Source organism: Myotis myotis, unplaced genomic scaffold (genome assembly GCF_014108235.1).
Source record: "Myotis myotis isolate mMyoMyo1 unplaced genomic scaffold, mMyoMyo1.p scaffold_m19_p_1, whole genome shotgun sequence".
NCBI classification, from domain to species: Eukaryota; Metazoa; Chordata; class Mammalia; order Chiroptera; family Vespertilionidae; genus Myotis; species Myotis myotis.
In genome coordinates this window covers 98769942-98791172 of record NW_023416313.1, presented here as the reverse complement: position 1 = coordinate 98791172, position 21231 = coordinate 98769942, and the positions used below count along the sequence as shown (strand labels likewise).

At 43.8% G+C, this 21231-nt stretch overlaps 1 protein-coding gene and 1 pseudogene across 2 annotated transcripts in view; one reads left to right on the top strand and one right to left on the bottom strand.

Moving 5' to 3' along the window:
• Positions 1-21231, bottom strand: part of ST8SIA6 (ST8 alpha-N-acetyl-neuraminide alpha-2,8-sialyltransferase 6) — a 178262-nt gene that overhangs the window by 98035 nt on the left and 58996 nt on the right. For both annotated transcript variants that reach the window (XM_036345863.1, XM_036345854.1), the window contains exon 3: positions 20358-20444. In XM_036345863.1, coding sequence (XP_036201756.1) covers positions 20358-20444 — 87 coding nt within the window. The remainder of the gene's footprint in view (positions 1-20357; positions 20445-21231) is intronic.
• Positions 2895-3502, top strand: LOC118674289 (annotated as a pseudogene).

Below are 21231 nucleotides of genomic sequence, written 5' to 3'. Positions count from 1 at the left end.
TCAATTTGCATATTAGCCTTTTATTATATGAGATAGGTATTTATTTATACCTATGTTTCTCACTCTGTATTTCTTCTCATTACAGCAGTCCCTTTTGCATTTCTTGCAGTGCTGGTTTGCTGGTGATAAACTATTTTTGCCTGTTTTTCTCTGGGAAGCTCTTTATTTCACCATCCATTTTGAATGATATCTTTGCTGGATATAGTAATCTTAGTTTCAGATCCTTGCTTTTCATTACCTTGAATTCTTCATGCCATTCCTTCTGGCCTATAAAGTTTCTGATGGAAAATCAACTGACAGCCTTATGGGAGCTCCTTTGTAGATAACATATTGCTTTTCTCTTGCTGCCTTTAAGATTCTCTCTTTTTCTTTAATTGTTGGCATTTTAATTATGATGTGTCTAGGTGGGCCTGTTTGGGTTCTTCTTGCTTGGGAATCTCTGTGCCTCCTGAACTTGTGGAGCTTTTACCTTCACTAGGTCAGGTAAGTTTTCTGCTATTATTTCTTCAAACACATTCTCTATCCCTTGCTCATTTTCTGCACTTTCTGGCTATCCTATGATGCAAATATTGTTACGTTTCATGTTGTCCCACAGCTCCCTTACACTGTCCTCCTGTTTTTTTTAACTGTTTTTCCTTTTTGGTTCTCTGATTGAGTGATTTTTTTTCTACTTTGTCTTCTAATTCACTGATCCAATCCTTGGCTTCCCCTAATCTGCTGTTCATTCCTTCAAATGTGTTCTCGACTAGTGCTATGTCATTCTTCATTTCCAACTTGTAATTTTTCACAGTTTCTATATCTTTTCTCATACTGTTGAGCATCCTTATAATCATTATTCTGAACTCAATATCTGATACATTACTTATATCATTTAGCTCTTCTTCTGGAGAATTCTCTGTTCTTTTATTTACGGCTTGTTTTTTGATTTCCCATTTTGGCTGCCTGTTTGGGTTTGTGTCTATGTTTTAGCTAGATCTTCTAATGACTCCCAGTCTCTAGTGCAGGATGTCAGGTGCTGTTTGTGACTGCCCCAGAGTACTGTTTGGAGCTATCAGCAATCCACAGCTTGTGGATCCCTCTGCTGGGGCTGGGTGCCTTTGAAAAGGACCAAGAAATGCATCAAGGTCTGTTTTTCCTAGCCCTTGATCCAGAAGTAGATCAAGTAAAGACTTAGAGCCTCTAGATATCCAGATCTGCCTATAGTCTTATTGTTATTATCAGCCTTAATAACCCTCAGGCTATCAACCAAAGCAAGGTATAGACTCCACAGGGCAGGGTGAGAGTTTTTACAATAGGGTGGGGCAATTGCTCCCTCCCTCCCCCCAGGCAAACCCTGCCTAGATGGTAAAGTCTGCTGGAGAAAGATGTCCTCTGCAATGTGAGGGAATGACTCAGCACAGGGAACCAGAGTGTCTGCCTTCTGAGCTCTAAACCCAGAGCCCCCAACTCTAGATTCTCCTCACACAGCTCTAGTCCACTCTGCCCTGCTGGAGCCCAAAGTGGGTGACTACACATGAAATTTCATGTGTTGCCCCTTTAAGAGGTTACCTGCATTTCCAGTCATCTCTTCCTGGCAGTCAGCAACCCTGCTGATTTTTTGCAGCCAGATGCTATGCAGGCAACTCTCTCAGTTCCAGTGCCTTGGACTGGGGAGCTCAGCTTGAGGTTTAGATCCCAGAGTTCTCAGTGGTAACCCCCACAGCTGAGATATACCTCCAGCACTTTAGCTGTTGCCTTTGGGAGCCCTGTCAGCCCTTTTGTATCTCCACCTTTTCTACCAGTCTCTATGAAGTCTCCACTCTCCATTTGGTTATCAGGGTTCTTTCCATCTAGTCTTCAGTTGATTATTCGGGATGGTTTTCGGTATTTTAGCTGTAATTCCAGTTTGGTCCTAGGATAGTGTCAGTGTAGCTTTCACTTAATCCACCACCATTTCAGAACTCTAACATCTTCTTTCTGACCTCTATACCAAGGACAGGAAGAAATGCTAGATTTGAAACTCTTAAAAGCTGACCAAAAAAAAAAAAAAAGTTAAAGGGTAAGAGGTGAGAAGACAAAGTATGAGTATCCTTTCAGAAACAATAAAAATAACATAGATTTAAAGTTGAGTAGAAACAAGTCATATATCATTCTATGTCTGGAAAATCTTGTATATAACCAAAAATTGTTTTTCCTGACAGACGGACAAGCTGAAACTTAGGAATACCTGCTTTGTCAGCAGGCTGTCAAGTGCCATGCTCACATCTGGGTTTTCTGAAGTTTTGCCATAATTTATACCTTTTCTTTTCAAGCTGTAATTCGGGTCATGTTGTACTCTCCAAGATAATAAATAGTGAAGAGCATGTAGGGCCAGCCTTCCATTCACTTTGCCTTTCACCCTGCAAAAGGGTGCCTTCTAACTACCATCTTTATGGTACCCCATTAGGATGTCGCCTTTTAGAAAATTCTATTGTTCTAGGTCATTTGAAATGCTACTACATGAAATAGGTCATCAAGCATACACACTGCATAATGTATGGCTCAAGCCACACCTAGCCTATGCAAGGGCAGTGTTCCAAATTATGAAAATTTGGATCTTATCAAAAAGCTATCTGAATGCAAATGAACCTTTCATGCCTTAACAATTGCACAGGAAGCTGTAGGACTGTAGCTTGCACTCAGTTTCTTAGAAATCTCTAAATCTCTCCTGTCACTGGAGACACTATTTTAACTACCCTCGTATTTAGAAGATATGAGAGAGTTGTAAGTGTCAACAGCTGGGCCCTGAAATCCTGGAATCACTTGGCTATAAGTGCCTGAACACAGGGGCGGCCCCACGTGAGTAGAGGGTGTCTGGAGCAGGGGCAGCAGAAACGAAGTTCCTGGGTTTTCTCCAACGTTGCTATCTGCTTGCCCGAGTGGCTGCCCCTCTCCTCAGGGAGGCAATGGCTTCCAAACTCCCTCATGTGTTCATCCTTGGGCCGCCGGGTTTGGGCAGGGGCACCAAAACTTTGGCCTCCAGCATCTCTCCAGCGGCCACTACTTACGGGAGAACACCAAAGCCAGGCTATGTGATCACACGCCTGGAGAACAGGCAGGATCAGCACTGCCTACTAGATGGTTTTCCTAGCACATTAGTTCAGGCTGAAGCCCTAGCCAGAATCTGTGACCTGGAGCTAGTGATCACTCTGAACATTCCGTTTGAAACACTCAAAGATCATCTCAGCCAACGTTGGATTCACCCTCCTAGCTGAAGGGTATATAACCTGTACTTCAAGCCAACTCTTGTACCTGGGTTGGATGATGTCACTATTGAACTGTTGGTCCAGCAGGAGGATGATGAACTGGAAGCAGTTGCTCCCAGGCTAAGACAGTACAAGGATGTGCAAAGCCCTCTTGAACTGTACAAGAACGGAAGAGTGCTCCGCCAATTTTCTGAATGGAGACTAACAACATCTGGCCCTAGGTTTACATGCTTTTCTCAAACAAGATCACCCTTATTCAGCCCAAAGAAGCATATTGAGCTGGTCCAGTGGAAGAACGAGGAAGACATGGTTGGTTGTTCTTCCAATTGTATGTGTAGTGTGGTGCCGTGTCCCAGTTAGAAGCTAGCTGAGATAGCTTGCAGCGTCTCGTCTAGTTTAAATGGTGAACTGATATGAAAACTAATGAGTCAAAGGAGTTCATGAACAGGCTCCTCTCTGCCTTTCGAAAAAAGGGGCAGCTAAACATATTGAAGATGCCTCTGCACAGGCGTCAAGCCCTTCACAAGAAAATGAGGACAGGCTGGATTTCAAACAGCGTATAATGGCCAGTGATGGCGAACCTATGACACGCGTGTCAGGGGTGACACGCGAACTCATTTTTTTGGTTGATTTTTCTTTGTTAAATGGCATTTAAATATATAAAATAAATATCAAAAATATAAGTCTTTGTTTTACTATGGTTGCAAATATCAAAAATATTTCTATATGTGACACAGCACCAGAGTTAAGTTAGGGTTTTTCAAAATGCTGACATGCTGAGCTCAAAAGGTTCGCCATCACTAGTATAACCCAAGCTCTAGAGGATTTTTAACCGTCATGTTGTTGCCATAGTGGTAGCCTTTTTACCCATGATGGTGGTGGTCTCTAGTTCTCCCACCCCCTAAGGGCTGTTGAACCATAGCATCAGTAGGCCTGAGAATGCCAAGGAATGTAGCCCAGGCTTTGTCCCACGTTCTCTGTTATGTGCCCCCTGTAGACAACGAGGTTGAAGCCAATTACTCACAATGGTCACTTCTCTGACTTTGAGAAACTGTATCCACAATTTATTGTTTTGTTAGAGCAACATCTCCCTTTCTGCATTTATGCTCCATAGAATCTCTCCTTTTCAGACATCCTGGAATGAAAGGATTTGGCTTCTATTTTTATTAGACTGTGTTTTTTACATCTGTTTCCTTCCTCCCTTTCTCCCTATAGATACTTACTGCTTTTATGCCTCTGAACTTCCTTTCTCAGAGCTCAGGGCTAGGGGGTGATGTCAGATCATGTCATGCACCAGGAACTGAGCTCTTAGAGGGTCTACTTAAACTGCTGGTCTTACTATCATGGGTGTTCCTTTTTTTGTGTGTGTGGAAAAATAAAAACCTCATGGTCTTTTGTAAATCCTCAAAAAGTAAGAAAAATTCACCTACATAAATGTTAAAAGATCATATCTTATGTATAAACTAGAGGCCCAGTGCACAGATTTGTACACCAGTGGGGTCTCTCAGCCTGGCCTGCACCCTTTCGCAATCCAGGACCCCTCAAGGGATGTAGTAGTGTGCAAAGCGGCAGGCAGCCAGCAACGAGCCCAAGCCTGGGCCAGGCGCCACACTGCTGCTGCTCATCCCGGCCCCGCTGCACCTGCTGCTGCTGCTCATCTCGGCCCCGCTGCACCTGCTGCTGCTGCTCATCCCGGCCCCGCTACTGCTGCTGCTGCTCATCCCGGCCCCGCTACTGCTGCTGCTGCTCATCCCGGCCCCGCTACACCTGCTGCTGCTGCTCAGTAGCGCTGCCTTGGAGGCAGGAAAGGCTCACGCCGAAGCAGCTGCACTCGCCAGCATGAGCCCTTATCGGGCTCACATCAGTCAGCTGAGCAGCAATCCCACTGTGTGAGCGCACAGATCACCAGGGGGCAGCTCCTGAATTGAGCATCTGCCCCTTGGTGGTCAGTGCATGTCATAGCAACTGGTCATCTGGTTATTTAGGGTTTTATATATATAGATGTAAAAAGACCATGTGGAATTACTGGACTAAAAGAATAGTTTACCTTTTATTCAAGACAAAAAGAAATATATTTTGCAAATGCTGCTAAATGTTGGTGCTGACAGCGTTTCTCTACTGTGAGTAAATAGTTGATAAAGGGAATAGAGCCTGCGGTTGAGGAAACATGTTGCACTAGCTATGCCTAGACTAAAGATGACAGCCAAGGAGAAAACAAAATCTTAATTTTTTTCTAGTCCAAAGATTCTATAGGGTGGTCATAAAGTCTAAAAATACATATAATACTATTTTGTCATTTATTGTAATATAATATCAATAAATCACTAATTAAGGATTTGCTTGGTTTCCAGACTTGGTGACCACCTTATATAATTAATTCTTGCTCTCCTCTGGGAAGTACAATGAAATTTATTCCGGTTGCCTTAAAAATAAATATTCCGGTGAGGGTCCTTCTCTATTCTTGGGGATGACTTCCATGTAATCATTACCCTTGGAGTTTTGGGGAGAGGGCTAGGAAATAGGAGAGGGCATGATCCCTAATTTCATAATCTACCCCTCCATCCTTCACTCCCCTCTCCTTTCTAGCAAAATAGACAGCTGCAGCGAGTGTAAGGGTTACTCAGTGTGTCTCACGTGTTTGCTGTTTCTGAGACACAGCCCAACAACTGAGGGGCCCTTTGCAAGGTGAGAAAAATCAAAGACAAACACCTTTTCCCTGATCTTTGAAAGATGATTCTTGTTTCATGTTCAGTGACCTAAAATATATATATACACTAATAAAAGATAAAGATGCTAATTGACCGTACCTTCGCTACACCCAAGCCATGCCCACCAGCCAATCAGAGTGACTATATGCAAATTAACCCAACCAAGATGACAGCCGGCAGCCATGGAGCTGGAGCAAGCAGGAGGTTTGGTTGCCCGGTGATGGAGGAAGCCAAGCTTCCCACCTGCCCTGAGCCAGTTGCGGCTTCCACTCATGGCAAAAAGTTTCAATTATAAAAGACAAATAAATCCCAGATACCTGCTTCCAGCCAGCCTCCACTGGGAGCTTGGGTGGCTGGGGGCTGTGGCCAACCTGCAAACAACCATCAGCCACTCACCCAGAATGACCACACCCTCATGGGGTGAGGGTCCCCGCTGGGGGGCTTGACCAGCCTGCAAACAGCCATCAGTCCTCACTCAGGCTGGCCACACCATCATGGGGTGAGGGTCCCCACTGGGGGGCTTAGCCAGCCTGAAAACGGCCTCAGCCCCTCACCCAGGCTGGCCAGGCACCCCAGCGGGGATCCCCACTCTGAAGGGGCTGTGGCCAGCCTGCAAACAACCATCAGCCCCTCACTCAGGCTAGCAACGCCCTCATGGGGTGAGGGTCCCTGCTGGGGGGCTTGGCCAGCCCACAAACAGCCATCAGCCCCTCACCCAGGATGGCCAGGCACTCCTATATAATAAAAGAGTAATATGCAAATTGACCCTAACAGCAGAATGACTGGGAATGACTAGTCACTATGACACACACTAACCACCAGGGGGCAGATGCTCAATGCAGGAGCTGGCCCTGGTGGTCAGTGCGCTCCCAAGGGGGAGCTCTGCTCAGCCACAAGCCAGGCTGATGGCTATCAGTACAGCGGTGGTGGTGAGAGCCTCTCTCGCCTCCTCAGCAGCGCTAAGGATGTTCGACTGCAGCTTAGGCCTGGTCCCCGCTGGCAAGTGGACATACCCCTAGGGCTCCTGGGCTGCCAGAGGTATGTCTGACTGCCAGCTTAGGCCCAATCCCCCGGGGAGTGGGCCTAAGCCAGCAAGTGGTCATCCCCCAAGGGGTCCCAGACTGCGAGAGGGCACCGGCCAGGCTGAGGGACCCCCCCCCCCCACAAGTGCACAAATTTTTGTGCACCAGGCCTCTAATATATATATATTTCTGGTTTTCTTCAATAAACTCCTTCAATTATATTGTAAAACTTTGTTTGAAAACATTTTCAAAAAAGTAAAATTCAAGGGACAGCTTTTCTTGGTTTTCATTCTGCTGCCACACACACAGTTCCTTCACTGCTATGCATAAATAGTTCGGATGGGCTCTAAGATTCCTACCTGTACTCACATGCTGTGATTCTAACTAGCTCTGAATTCATTTTTCTCTCCATTATCCTGACTTGTTTAGAACTTGAAAACTTTGCTGTTTAATACCCTTTAGCCTTAATGCAAACATAAAATAGGTACCATTTATCAAAGGCTTATTGAGTGATATGTGTAGTTTTACAGCCTTTATAAATACAGGATGGGACAAAAGTAGGCTTACAGTTGTTCAAATGGAAAATAATACAATAATTAATAAATAATAATACAGAATAAACTGTACTCACAACTGTAAGCCTACTTTTGCCCCACCCTGTATTTCATCTCTCAAGCATCCTACATTTATAGAAGAAGGTGAGGTCAGATATGAGAAGTGCATTGCCCAGGCTCCTGCTGCCAATAAACAGTGTAGCCAGGACTCACACTCAAGTTTTCCAGACTCTGCAGCCTGAGTTTGCTCCTGGATGTAAACTACCTGTTTCCTGTCCCAAGCAACCCAGGGAGCAAGCTTGCTTGGTTTTGCTTGTATTTAAGAGTGGCCTCACATAAAAAATAGCAGTGTTCCCTATGGTGACATTTAGCTTTATATGACACTCTTCTTATTCTTCCCTTTGCTTAAGCAAAGAAAAGCTGCTAGAAGAAAGTCTGAGCCTTGATCCTCCTCCATAATTACCCATCTATTGATATAAAAACCCTGGGTGTAATGTCACGACTGAGGCTCAACCAACCCGAAGGAAGTCAGTCCTGCAGGGGTCATCCTGGAAACGGCTGTGCCCTCCCCGAGCTGTTTCCCTTGAGGGCAGCGAGGTTTCAGGCAGGAACCCACCCTCAAAGTGTGGCCACAATGAGTTCTGGGTCCTCTTAGCAACAGCTATGCCCCTCCCCCCCTCAAGCTGTTTCCAGTAAGGGCAGCGAGGTTTGAGGCAGGAACTGGTTTTCTGTGCATGGACGCATTGAGTCCTGGGTCATGTTGCCAAGGGCTACGCTCTTCCTGAGCTGTTTCCCAGGAGGGTGAGGTTTGAGGCAGGAACCGGCCCTCAGAGTATGGAGACATATCTTTATACAGTTTTAATACATTATAGTAGAGGTCGTGGTGGTATTGTTTTACCCACAGAGTCTACAGGAATTGCTGCAAATTTAATTCTCAGTGGAAGCACCTTGCATTCCCAATATAAATTATCCATTCCACTAAATGAAACTTCAATTTCTAGACTCTATATAAACAGTGAAGTTGCTAAAACTATTAAAAAGGCCCAACTTCTCATTATTGATGAATGCACCATGGCATCCAGTCATGCTATAAACACTATAGACAGATTACTAAGAGAAATTATGAATTTGAATGTTGTAGTTGGTGGGAAAGTTCTCCTCGGAGGGGATTTTCGGCAACGTCTCAGTATTGTACCGCATGCTATGCGATCGGCTAGAGTACAAATGAGTTTAAAGTACTGCAATGTTTGGGGATGTTTCAGAAAGTTGTCTCTTACAACAAAAATGAGATCAGAGGATTCTGCGTATAGTGAATGGTTAGTATAACTTGGAGATGGCAAACTTGATAGCAGTTTTCATTTAGAAATGGATATTATTGAAATCCACTGTGAAATGATTTGTAATAGGTCTATTATTGAAGCTACCTTTGGAAATAGTATATCTATAGATGATATTAAAAACATATCTAAACTTGCAATTTTTTGTCCAAAAATTGAGCACGTTCAAAAATTAAATGAAGAAATTTTAGGTATACTCGATGGAGATTTTCACACATATTTGAGTGATGATTCCATTGATTCAGCAGATGATGCTGAAAAGGAAAATTTTCTCATCAAATTTCTTAATAGTATTACTCCTTCAGAAATGCCATGTAATAAATTAAAATTGAAAGTGGGTGCAATCCTGCTGGTGGGAATGCAGATTGGTGCAGCCACTATGGAAGACAGTATGGAGTTTCCTTAAAAAACTGAAAATGGAACTCCCATTTGACCCTGTGATCCCACTTCTAGGAATATATCCCAAGAAACCAGAAACACCAATCGGAAAGGATATATGCACCCCTATGTTCATAGCAGCACAATTCACCATAGCTAAGATCTGGAAACAGCCTAAGTGCCCATCAGTAGATGAATGGATTAGAAAACTGTGGTACATCTACACGATGGAATACTATGCTGCTCTAAAAAGGAAGGAACTCTTACCATTTGCAATGGCATGGATGGAACTGGAGAGCATTATGGTAAGTGAAATAAGCCAGTCAATGAAGGAAAAATACCACATGATCTCACTCATTCATGGATAATAGAGACCATTATAAACTTTTGAACAATAATAGATACAGAGGCAGAGCTGCCTCAAACAGATTGTCAAACTGCAGCAGGAAGGCCGGGGAGGGTTGGGAGGCAGGAGGTAGGGGGGTAAGAGATCAACTAAAGGACTTGTATGCATGCATATAAGCATAACCAATGGACATAAGACACTGGGGGATAGGGGAGGCTAGGGGACTGTCTAGGGCGGGGGGATAAAATGGACACATATGTAATACCCTTTGTAATACTTTAAGCAATAAATAAATAAATAAAAAAGAAAGAAAGTGGGTGCAATCATCATGCTATTGAGAAATCTCAGTAGTAAATGGGGTCTTTGTAATGGTACCAGATTTATTATCAAAAGATTACGACCTAACATTATCGAAGCTGAAGTATTAACAGGATCTGCAGAGGGAGAGGTTGTTCTGATTCCAAGAACTGATTTGTCCCCATCTGGCACTGGCCTCCCATTTAAATTGATTCAACAACAGTTTCCTGTGATGCCAGCATTTGTGTTGACTATTAATAAATAACAAGGACAAATTCTAGACAGAGTAGGAATATTACTACCTGAACCCGTTTTCACACATGATCAGTTATATGTTCCTTTCTCTCGAGTTCGAAGAGCATGTGACATTAAAGTTCTAAATACTTCAACACAAGGGAAATTAGTCAAGCAATCTGAAAGTGTTTTCACTCTTAATGTGGTATACAGGGAGATATTAGAATAAGTTTAATCACTTTATCAGTCATTGTTTGCATCATTGTTTTTATATCATGTTTTGGTTGTTTTTATATCATGTTTTTGTCATTTTCATATCATGTTTTTGTTGTTTTTATATCATGCCTCTGTTGTTATATCCTTTTGTTACTGTTTATTTATGAATAAATTTATATATTATTTTCATATACATTTTACTAATTTCCTTTCATTTCTCACACTTCTATTATAGAGAAAGGGCAAATAGCAATATTAAAATATTTTCATTAATTAATTCCCTTTTAATGTGCACGAATTTCGTGCACCGGGCCACTAGTTTATAAATAAAATGAAAGGCTGTCAAAGTAGGCTGGCTTGAGTCCAGGCTAATCAATGGAGAAGGCGAACTCATGACCCTCACCAACCTTTTGTGTCCAGGGTTTTGTGCCCCTAAAGGGACGTTTACCCTTTGGTCATCCTTAGCCATGGTGCTCACACAAAGGTCTGGGTTCCTGGGAGCTCTCCAGATATTACTTGCTTTTCTTTTTGAGATCAGAACAAATCAGTCCCCTACTGCCACCCCAAACAAGGCCCTGACAATAAACTGATCCTTCCGAAAGTGCTGGCAGGTGAACCAATGGTGATTGTGCACCTAACACAGGGTAACCCTGACTATACCATCTCCCTGTATTACCTTACACATTAGCATGATCCTGAATGCTAAATTCACACCTTGGCCTGCTGTCTGATGTGGCGGTGCTGCTTATCATGCACAGTTCTGGCAGAACCAGGGGAGCTTGGCTTCCTGTCTTACACCCTTCCCCCAGGGTCACGCCCATCACCTCCAGGAGCCAAGCTCAGATGAGCTTCAGCTTCAGCCAGGGTGTGCCCCTCTGGTAGACAAGGGAAAAGGGAAGAATAGCAATGGTGAGCAAGGCGCTGCTGTGGCCTTTCCTGCCACTTAAAATGTTGTTGAGGCAGGATAATGTTTGACAGAAAGATGCCTGTGCAAACCCATAAATAGGGCTTTTATAAAATTTAGTTCACTGGAATCTGAGGTCAGTATTTGACTTTAGCTGTTTGTTTAAACAATTTACCAGCCTGCTGGGGGAGGGAGGGGGTTCTTTGCTCAAATCATAAAGACCACAAATTTCCAAATGTTATGGTATAGGCATTCTTAGCAGTTACTGGTTATTGCTACTTCATGGTAAACGCATTCATGCATTATCTAATTAAATCCTTAACAATTACCCTAAAAAACAGATATTACTTCAATTATCTTGCCTCCTTGTATTTTGAATCCTGTTTATGTGAACATGTGTTTTCATGTACCTTTAGGGATTAATCAGTAAATTCAAAAGGGCCTTTTTGGTACCTTTCTTTAGTGTGAGCTCCCCATTCTCACTAACAGATAAACAATGTATTTGCTCCCACCTGGAATCTTTGTTTTTTATGCTCTGGCGCTGAGACAGGGAATGGGCCCTCAGTGAGTCCAGGTTGTAGTGGCACACTGTTTATGCGGAGGGCGTATGTCTCACCTGTACTCTGCTGGGTTACAGCATCTCGGGAGGCATCCACATCTACCTGATGAATTTTGTTTATCACCTTTCATTTAACAGACAGCATCTTTCCTTGCCTCATTTAATTTTGCCAGAGAGGCCATTCACAAGGCAGATCATGTTCACAGTGTGAATTGCTTCTCTCTTCCCCTCCATTTTTAGTAACTCCCTTGTCCATTTGGTGTCAAAAAAGAAGAACGTGGTCTGGTCATGAGTTATCATCCCTTTCCATATATAACTAACCCAGCCTGGTGTGCAAGACCCAGATATGGGGAACTCATGAGGCCATATTTCAGCCGTGAAGAAAAATCTGCTTCGTGCATCTGTTGAGATGCATTATAATTACGATTGTTTATAAATGCCATACTTATCTTTCCTTTAACAAACTGCAAATTCTTGTCAAAATAAATAACATTATCTGTATGCTCCTGGGAATTCCCCAATTTAATTAGTGTGTGCATGAGAGAGAGAGAATGAGAAAGAGACAGAGATGGTAAAACATTTCCAAAAGGGAGAAAGATTTTGTATGGCTGGATATTCCTTCCTTCCTTAGTGATAATTAGGCTACCCCAAGAAGTTCAGGATCTTTGAAATAGAAGATTTCCTGTTTTAAACTTTTAAAAGGAGTAGTGTACCTAGAAGATTCTCCCTGGGGTTAGCATGTGTCTAACTCCATGTCATTAAACGTTTCTTCTCTTTATTTTAAAGCTTTGGCTATAAAGTCAGAAATGTACTAAATAAAAACAAACTGAACTGTATTTAATTTAGAGAAAAGGGAAGAAAAACTAAAACTCAATCTTTTTTTAAAATATATTTTATTGATTTTTTTACAGAGAGGAAGGGAGAGGGATAGAGAGTTAGGAACATCGATGAGAGAGAAACATCGATCAGCTGCCTCCTGCACACCCCCCACTAGGGATGTGCCTGCAACCAAGGTACATGCCCTTGACCAGAATCGAACCTGGGACCCTTCAGTCCACAGGGCGATGCTCTATCCACTGAGCCAAACCGGTTAGGGCTAAAACTCAATCTTTATGTAAGCTCAAGGTATCATAAAACGAGAGGGTTTTCCTAGTTTTATGAGAATTTGTACTACTGATTTTTATTTCCTTTTGCTTTTGAAACGAATAGATCTCTGGGGGAATTTCTTGAGTTCCAATGGCATTTCACTGTAATCCCTCTCAAGCTCAAATCAGTTCTCTAATGTCATGACAAGTTGTCTCTGGTTGACTGTCCTGTGAAATGTCAGCTCCACTTTCCCGGAAGTCATGTGTTTATGATGAGTCAGTGCTGGTGTGGGAACGAAGGGGGACATCTGTAATACTTTCAACAATAAATATTTTTTAAAAAGATATGAGATTGCTGTTGTTTAAGAAAAAATGTTTTCTCCCACCTTTAAAAAACATTTTGGTGGCCTATAGTCAATAGAATGATGAGAATGGTGGAGTTATTTAATATAGGGTGTCCTCAAAAATGAATAATTATAAAAGCAGTGTTTATTAAACACTCTGAATAATTTTAAAGGCAATGTTTATTAAAATACTTGCCAGCCTTAGCCGGTTTGGCTCAGTTGATAGAGCATTGGCCTGTGGACTGAAGGGTCCCAGGTTCAATTCCAGTCAAGGGCACATGCCTAAGTTGCGAGCCCAGTACCCAGGTAGGGGGCGTGCAGGAGGCAGCCAATCAATGATTCTCATCATTGATGTTTCTATCTCTCTCCCTCTCTTCCTCTCTCAAATCAATAAACATATTTTTTTAAATACATTTCATTTTAAAAATTGAGCTATCAGCTCTTATAGTGTGTTACATTTTTTTGGACACCCTATATATGCGGCAGATGAATCTGGTTCACCACTGCTGATTGGTGCTTCATTTGATAGTATACCAGAGGCCTAGTGCAAGAAATTTGTGCACTGGGATGGGTCCCTCAGCCCGACCTGCACCCTCTCCAATCTGGGAGCCCTCAAGGGAGCCCTCTCCAATCCAGGAGCCCTGACAGCTTAGGCCCACTCCCCATGGTTCTCTGATCTCTGTGGGGCCTGGCCGCTCTGTGCCCATTGCCCAGAGGCTCTCTGAGGCCCAGAGGCTCTCCTCGGCCAGGGCGGGATGCTTGCCTTGTTGTAGGCTTGATCCCCAGTTGGGGGCATGCAGAAGGCAGCCGACCAGTGATTCTCTCTCATCAATGATGTTTCTGTCTCTCTCTCCCACTCCCTTCCTCTCAGAAATCAATGAAAATATATTAAATTTTAAAAAAAGAAGAAGAAGAATGAATAAAACAAAGCGAAAAAACAGCCACTCTCCAGATCATTGTCCCAACCCCTTGAGATTCTGCTTCCCGGCAAGTGTGGACAGTTTGGCTCAAGTAAACTCATAAAAGTTCTCTACAGGTTTGAATGCTTTTACATGAACATGACATATATGCCTGCTGGCTTCTGAGGGCAAAACAACAGAATCAGTCCATGAGGTCTTCTGTGAAACTGTAGAGGAGTCTGTTTTTGCTGTCAAAAGCCAGGTTACCCTTAGAAAGAGTGTAGAAAACCGGAAATGGGATTTACAAAGAGAAAATAGACAGAAGCAAACAGAGGGATGCTCCCGCACTCTTTTCCAACCAGACATGCTGGTTTCTCAAACATCCTCCCTCCCTGAAGGTGGTGAGCTGTGGCCTAAGGGTGGGGGAGCCAGAGAAGCCCGAGGCAAGGTCCAAGGCTCTGACATCACGGGAGAGCTTTCTGCATTTGAATGAAGCCTTGGAGTGAGATCCATTGGAATGAATCACCCTGACCTCCTCTCCTCCCACTTACTCCCTACCCCACCCCCTAATCCTCGAGCCCAGGATCTGTCTGCTCCCAGCTGCCTCCCCTGAACATGCCAGGTGCAGGTGGATCCCAGAGAGTGGGCACTGCTCCCCACGGCAGCGCCCAGCTCTGGAGGGTGCCAGTGCCCTGTAGCCTGTGGTGCTGTGGTCCCAGGGACAGAAACACTGAGCAACTGTGGGTCCTCAGCCTCCCTCCAGACACAGGAGGAAAGACAACCTAAGCAGCAAGCCTAAGGGTTGCCCGGGAGGGACATGCTTGCCGAACTTCCATGTAGAAGGCCACATGTGCACACTGCCCAGAGGCCCTCGGGGCCGGGGTGGGACGCTTGCCTTGAAGCAAGTGTCTGGCCCTGGCTGCTCATGCTGCCCGCTCTCAGTGGCTGCCCCCCCAGGACTGGGGGACTCTGGCAAGCTCAGGGGCCTGGGTGCTGCCATCTTTGTGATGGAGTGACAGTTAATTTGCATATCACTCTTTTATTCGATAGGATAATTGTTGCTTTAAGCAGCTTCCCAGCCAGGCACTATGTTTCCCGATGCCAACCGCACACAAACTCCACTCACATCTATTGGCCAAAACCAGTCACATGACCACAAACACCTAGGTGGGCCTGTTCCAAACAATGGATGTGATGTGTGTCTCCTCGAAGCTGTGTGTGCTTTCTCCATAGCATCTGCATATTTGCTCGCAAGTCTGGTATCATCTGCTGAAGATGGCTACCATGTAAGATGGAAGGAACCAGAATCCCTAAGTCAATATTAGGAGAGTTGCCTAATCGAGAAGGAATATCTATATTGAATGTTGTATGAGAGAGAATAAAATTTTGTGTTATAACATTGAGTTTTAGAAGATTTTGGTAGAGCAGTTCATCTACCCTTACCAAATGGCAGACATCAAACAAGTATAATTGTAAATATTCTCAGGATCTAAGATCATCTGGGAAAACAGAAGAGCAGCACAAAGAAGAAAAAGGCACAGACACAGAGCAGAAAAACCCAGGAGGGGAGAAATGAGTTCATTTCCTGAGTCACCCCCTAAAAATATCTGCTCTTAGAAAAAGCAGTTCATTGGCCTGGCTGGTGTGGCTCAGTGGTTGAGCATCTATCTATTAACAAGGAAGTCATGGTTCGATTCCTGGTCAGGGCACATGCTTGGGTTGGGGGCTCAATTCCCAATAGGGGGCATGCAGAAGGCAGCTGACCTATGATTCTCTCTCATCATTGATGTTTCTATCTCTCTCTCTCCCTTCTTTTCTGAAATAAATTATAATTATATTTTTTAAAAGAAAAACCAAGAAAGTAGGGGAGGGCGGGGGTAAGGGGAAGAGATCAACCGAAGGACTTGTATACAAGAATATAAGTCAAACCAATGGACATGGACAACAGGGGGATGGGAGCATGAGTGTGCGGGGCGGGGGGGGGGGGGTTAATGGGGGGGATGAGGACACATTTGTAATACCTTAACTAATAATAAAAAAAAAAATAGCAACTAAAAAAAAAAAAAGAAAAAAGAAAAATCAGTTCATTGGTCTGAAGCAATGTGGACTAAGATAGATAGCTTGGTTATCCAGAAAATTATCATTTTGCTAAATATATAGTCAGAAAAAAATTACAAATAATCTTTGCTATGCTGAAAATAATCAGTGCTAAGGTGGCTTACCTAGCATATTTTATTTTAATATATTTTATTGATTTTTTTACAGAGAGCAAGGGAGAAGGATAGAGAGTTAGAAACATCGATGAGAGAGAAACATTGATCAGCTGCCTCCTGCACACTCCCTACTGGGGATGTGCCCACAACCAAGGTACATGCCCTTACGGGAATCGAACCTGGGACCCTTGAGTCCGCAGGCTGACGCTCTATTCACTGAGCCAAACCTGTTAGGGCCACAGTATCATATTTTATCTGTGAGATAACTGGTGAAAAAGATTGGGCTGAAGAAACCCAGAGAAACATTCTAGGGGAAAGGATAAGGTAGGGAAACAATGAAAACCTGAAGATTCAAAGTATGAGAAAGACAGAAGTTACAAAGTAGTTTCAAAAAAGGAATAGAAGTTTATAGATTTCAGGATACTTATTTTAGAGCTAGAAATTAGAGATGGTAGAGAAAAAATGCATTGAAGGCTTAAGAAGTATATTTATTCATCTATTAGTTTATTCAACAAATATTTAATGAGCAACAACTATATGCTGTGTCTGTGATTGACACCAGGGAGAGAATAATTGTGAATAAGCCCTTTGGAGTTCATCGTCTCCTTAAACAGAAAATAAAAAATTGTGATACACACCATCCTATTCCTCAGAATGGCAACTGTTGGTTCAAAAATATAGTTAAGGCCAGTGGAGAAAAGGAGCACTGTTCCTCTCCCACTACAACTCTGACTCCCTAAGTTCTATGTTAGCAATCTGAAGAGGACAAATTGGCTGAAGAAAGAGAACATTCTAAGACTTCAACAGACCATGACAAAAATAGAGCTAAATAATTATTTCTAAGAAAATGAAATTACTTTTTATCACCACACACTGAATAGCTTTCCTGATTGTTCCCTGTAAGTCTGTAATAGCAGTGGTCGCAGAACGCACAATTCCTGATAATAGACAATACGACTGAAAAAATTAGTCTCCTGTGTGCAAAATAACATTCACCACAATGGACAATCCGTGCCTGCTCTCTCTGACCTTTGCCGAACAGAATACCAGTGCAGGCTAATTACATGAGCAGGTGAAAACTATCTGTGTACTGGAAAGCCGTCCCCTAAAGAATAGCCCAGAAAAGGTCTTAGTACCAAACACAAAACAACAGAAAAAAAAGCGAGAGAGCAAACATGAGAGCACATGCATAGGCCTTTTCATTAGCATCCTACAGTTAACCACTTCTGTGGATGCACATAAAAGAGTTGTCAAATTCTCTGCCTTAGAAAAGAACACCTTCCAGGATGCAAGAATTCCCCCTCTTCCCCTCATGCTGACCCAAGTGCTTTGCTCCAAGGCACAGCTATGGGCCAACCTTACGTTGAGGACTTTTGTCACTTTGAGGTGCAAAAATAATTCATGTCAGAAAGAGAGGTGAAGAGTCAAAGGCAACTTTCACACACCGATTCACATGTTGGGCAAGGAGTACAACTGGCTTGTCATAGGCGATGGTAGAGCAAGGACCAGTTTTTCCAAGTTCTACTCTTCATGAGGCGTGATGCCATTTATCTGCAAGAGGTTTCGAATTTGAGTCCCTCAAGGGAAGTTTCAGAAAGAGCTCAAGAAACAAAAACAAATGGCTCCAACATGATCAAAACAGATGTGTAGCCCCATATATAATGCATGAGCTACTTTACGTCCGCCCCAAAACCAATGAATTTATTGTTTGAGAAAAGAAGCGTTGGCAAGTGTTCATTCTTGCCATCTGCGGTAAGCGAGGGTCCTGGCAGGAATGAGGGCCCAAATTGTGTCATTTCAGAAAAGCTTAAAGAAGGGGTATTCCCTAAAGGTGTGGGCCAAATGTAGGAAAATCCATGTACAGTATCAGGGGACTATTTATAGCCTATACCTAAGCTAAAGAATCCAGGGAAGAGGAGAGGAGGGAAAGGGAGGAGAGGGGAGGGGAGGGGATGGGAGGGGATGGGAGGGGAGGGGAGGGGAGGGGAGGGGAGGGGAGGGGAGGGGAGGGGAGAGGAGGGGAGGGGGGAGGGGTTCTAACAAAAGTCAAGGCTTTCATTCAGGATGCAACAGCTTCCTTCAGTCAAGGATGTAGCTGACTGGAGGAACATCACAATAAGAAAGCTTCTTTCCTTATTTTCTTTCTCTGATCAATTTCTAGTGCTCCTCTCTGGGTCAAATCCAAGGAAAACCAGGTCACAAAGGAGCCTAAAGATTGAAGTCCTCGTAGGTTGGCCTCCCAGAGCAAAGAATGACCCAGACAAAACCACAGTGAAGAGAGAAAAGTGGGTCAGGTGTGGCAAGTGGAAGGTCCTCAGCACAGGCCATTTCTCTGGGAAGCTTAGGGCCCATCAGCTGGAATTTAAGGAAAAGGAAACAAAAATTTGAAGAGGGCTATCCTTTTGTAATAAACTGAGCTATCGTACCGGATTGGAGTGTCCAACCAGACTAATTCATACCAGAGATCTCGCCTAGTATCAAGCTTTCCTACTCATGTCAAGGATCCAGTCAGTCAAGAGTCTCAGACAAAGCAGAGAGGAACCTGGGATAGCAAGGATGCTCCGTGGTCCTGTCTTCCTGCACTGGGCATGCACCTTGGTTTCGAACAGTAGGCGAGGTCTCGGAGTGGGTCCGTGGGGTCCCTGGCACAGCAGGAACATTTAAACTACGGCACAGTTCCCTTCTACCCAGGGACTTGGATGGCTCAGGACAGTGGTTCTCAACCTTCTGGCCCTTTAAATACAGTTCCTCATGTTGTGACTCAACCATAAAATTATTTTCGTTGCTGCTTCATAACTGTAATGTTGCTACTGTTATGAATAGTAATGTAAACATCTGATATGCATGATGGTCTTAGGCGGCCCCTGTGAAAGGGTCGTTCGACCGCCAAAGGGGTCACGACCCACAGATTGAGAACCGCTGGCTTAGGAGCCACTCTCCAGGGAGACCTGCCTCATAAATCCTGGGTCCCATTTACTGTAAATAATCCCTAAACCAGAGAACAGCCTGTTAGGGGCTCTCAACCAGTAAGGACACTTTCTCCCAGCAGATATCATTAGCCCCTAACCCAGAGGTGCAGTTAAAAAGAGATTAGACCAGGTTGCCTACACACAACCTCCCACACCCCCAGGGAAGGGAGGGAATGGATTTCAGGCAGCCTTTTTAACTCCTTCCGCCCACAAACACTATGTTTATATTTAAAAGAGGAAGAAGTGTGTGTGTGTGTGTGTGTGTGTGTGTGTGTGTGAGAGAGAGAGAGAGAGAGAGAGAGAGAGAGAGAGAGAGAGAGAGAGAGAGATTTTCAGGGGGGAAAAGAGAAAATACATAACAATATGGAGGAGGGAAGGTCACTGGGCCCCTTGCATGAACAGGCTTGAGGAAACCTGCTCAATAACCTTCCACCTTTGTCCGACAAGCCCACAGCAAAATGCAACTTTGGTGAGTTTTTTAAGGGATATCACAGGTGGAACCACAGGCTCCACCCCAAAGGCACCTTCTGGGCCAGCAACGTCAGCCTCTGCTTCTTCCCACATGACAGGAGCAAGGCAGGGCCGCTGCCCTCTGACTCCAGGCCACCGCGGCGCTTCTATGTCTGAAGCTCTGTAGCTTTTAGATCTCCTTTTCCCCAGTTTGGAGAAGATGGTGTCAAGAACGCTCTAGAAATACAGGATTGTGAGCAGGTGTGGGGAAGTGTGCCACAGCCGAGATTTGGGGTAAATCCTTTGGGATTGCAAGCACTTTAATATAAGTGAGCATTTTTCTAAAATCAGGTCCAGAATGTTTACAGGGTTCTCAAAAAGACTGAGGGCCTATGAAGTTTAGCCTGCAGAACTGCACAGTTCTTACTGAATGTGACCCAGGGCAGGATGAGTCCCTGCCGCCGGGGTCTGACCCTGGGCCACACTGCCCAGCTCCTGGCCCGTCCTCCTCACCCACGGGAGCATCCAAGCTCAAGGTCAGGCCTGAACACAGTCTTAGTTTCCGGATGATTTCAAGCATGCTATAAAATATTTAGAATATAAAAGTGTAGAACTTACCTTTTCGTCTTATTAGAGAGCGTCTGGAAGCCATCTTGCAGATTCGTGCACCTCTCCGTTGGCTGGAGCAACTTATTCAGATAGGTGCTGTTTCATGGAAGAGATTTTAAAGAAAGGTTGATTTAAAATGAGAGCTTACAAGATGCTGTTAACAGAAACCAGATTTAATTGCTTAAGTGTGCTCAAATGAAGTCTGGTTTGTATTCCATTATTAGATTTCTCAGTGGAAAAGGAAATTGATATTTTCACTTCTGATGGGTCTAAAAAAGAAATCTCACACTATAATGTCAAAAAGAAAAGAACTCCTTTGGAAGATGTTATATTATCATGTTTTCTTCTTTTGAAGTTATTATGTGCAATGAACGCGTTATTGAATAGTTTAACCATTGTGTGTGTGAGCAGACTTTATTTTTAAAAGATGTTGTCTCTGGTAGGAGGCATGCAGGCACAGGAGATCAACAGTTCTCTCCAAAAAGAATGCAAAGTGAATCTGGCCTTTGATTATTATAGTAGCCACGAAATAGGGCCTTTTGCAATAGCAACTTCCTAATAGCTATTGCTTTATGAACTTGAAAAATTGGAGCTGGAACAAAACCGATTACAATAGTAAGGACCTGATCAGTGTTTCTCAGTAGCTAGAGCGTCAGCCAGAGCACGGGAGGGTCTCAGGTTCGATTCCCAGTCAAGGGCAAGTACTAGGGTTGCAGGTTCAATCTGGCCCTCGTCGGGCACGGGTGGGAGGCAGCTAATCAATCAATCAATCAATCAATCAATCAATGTATCTCTCTCACATCAATGCTTCTCTCCCTCCTTCCCTTCCACTCTATCTAAAAATCAATGGAAAAATATCCTCCGATAAAGACTAACTACAGCA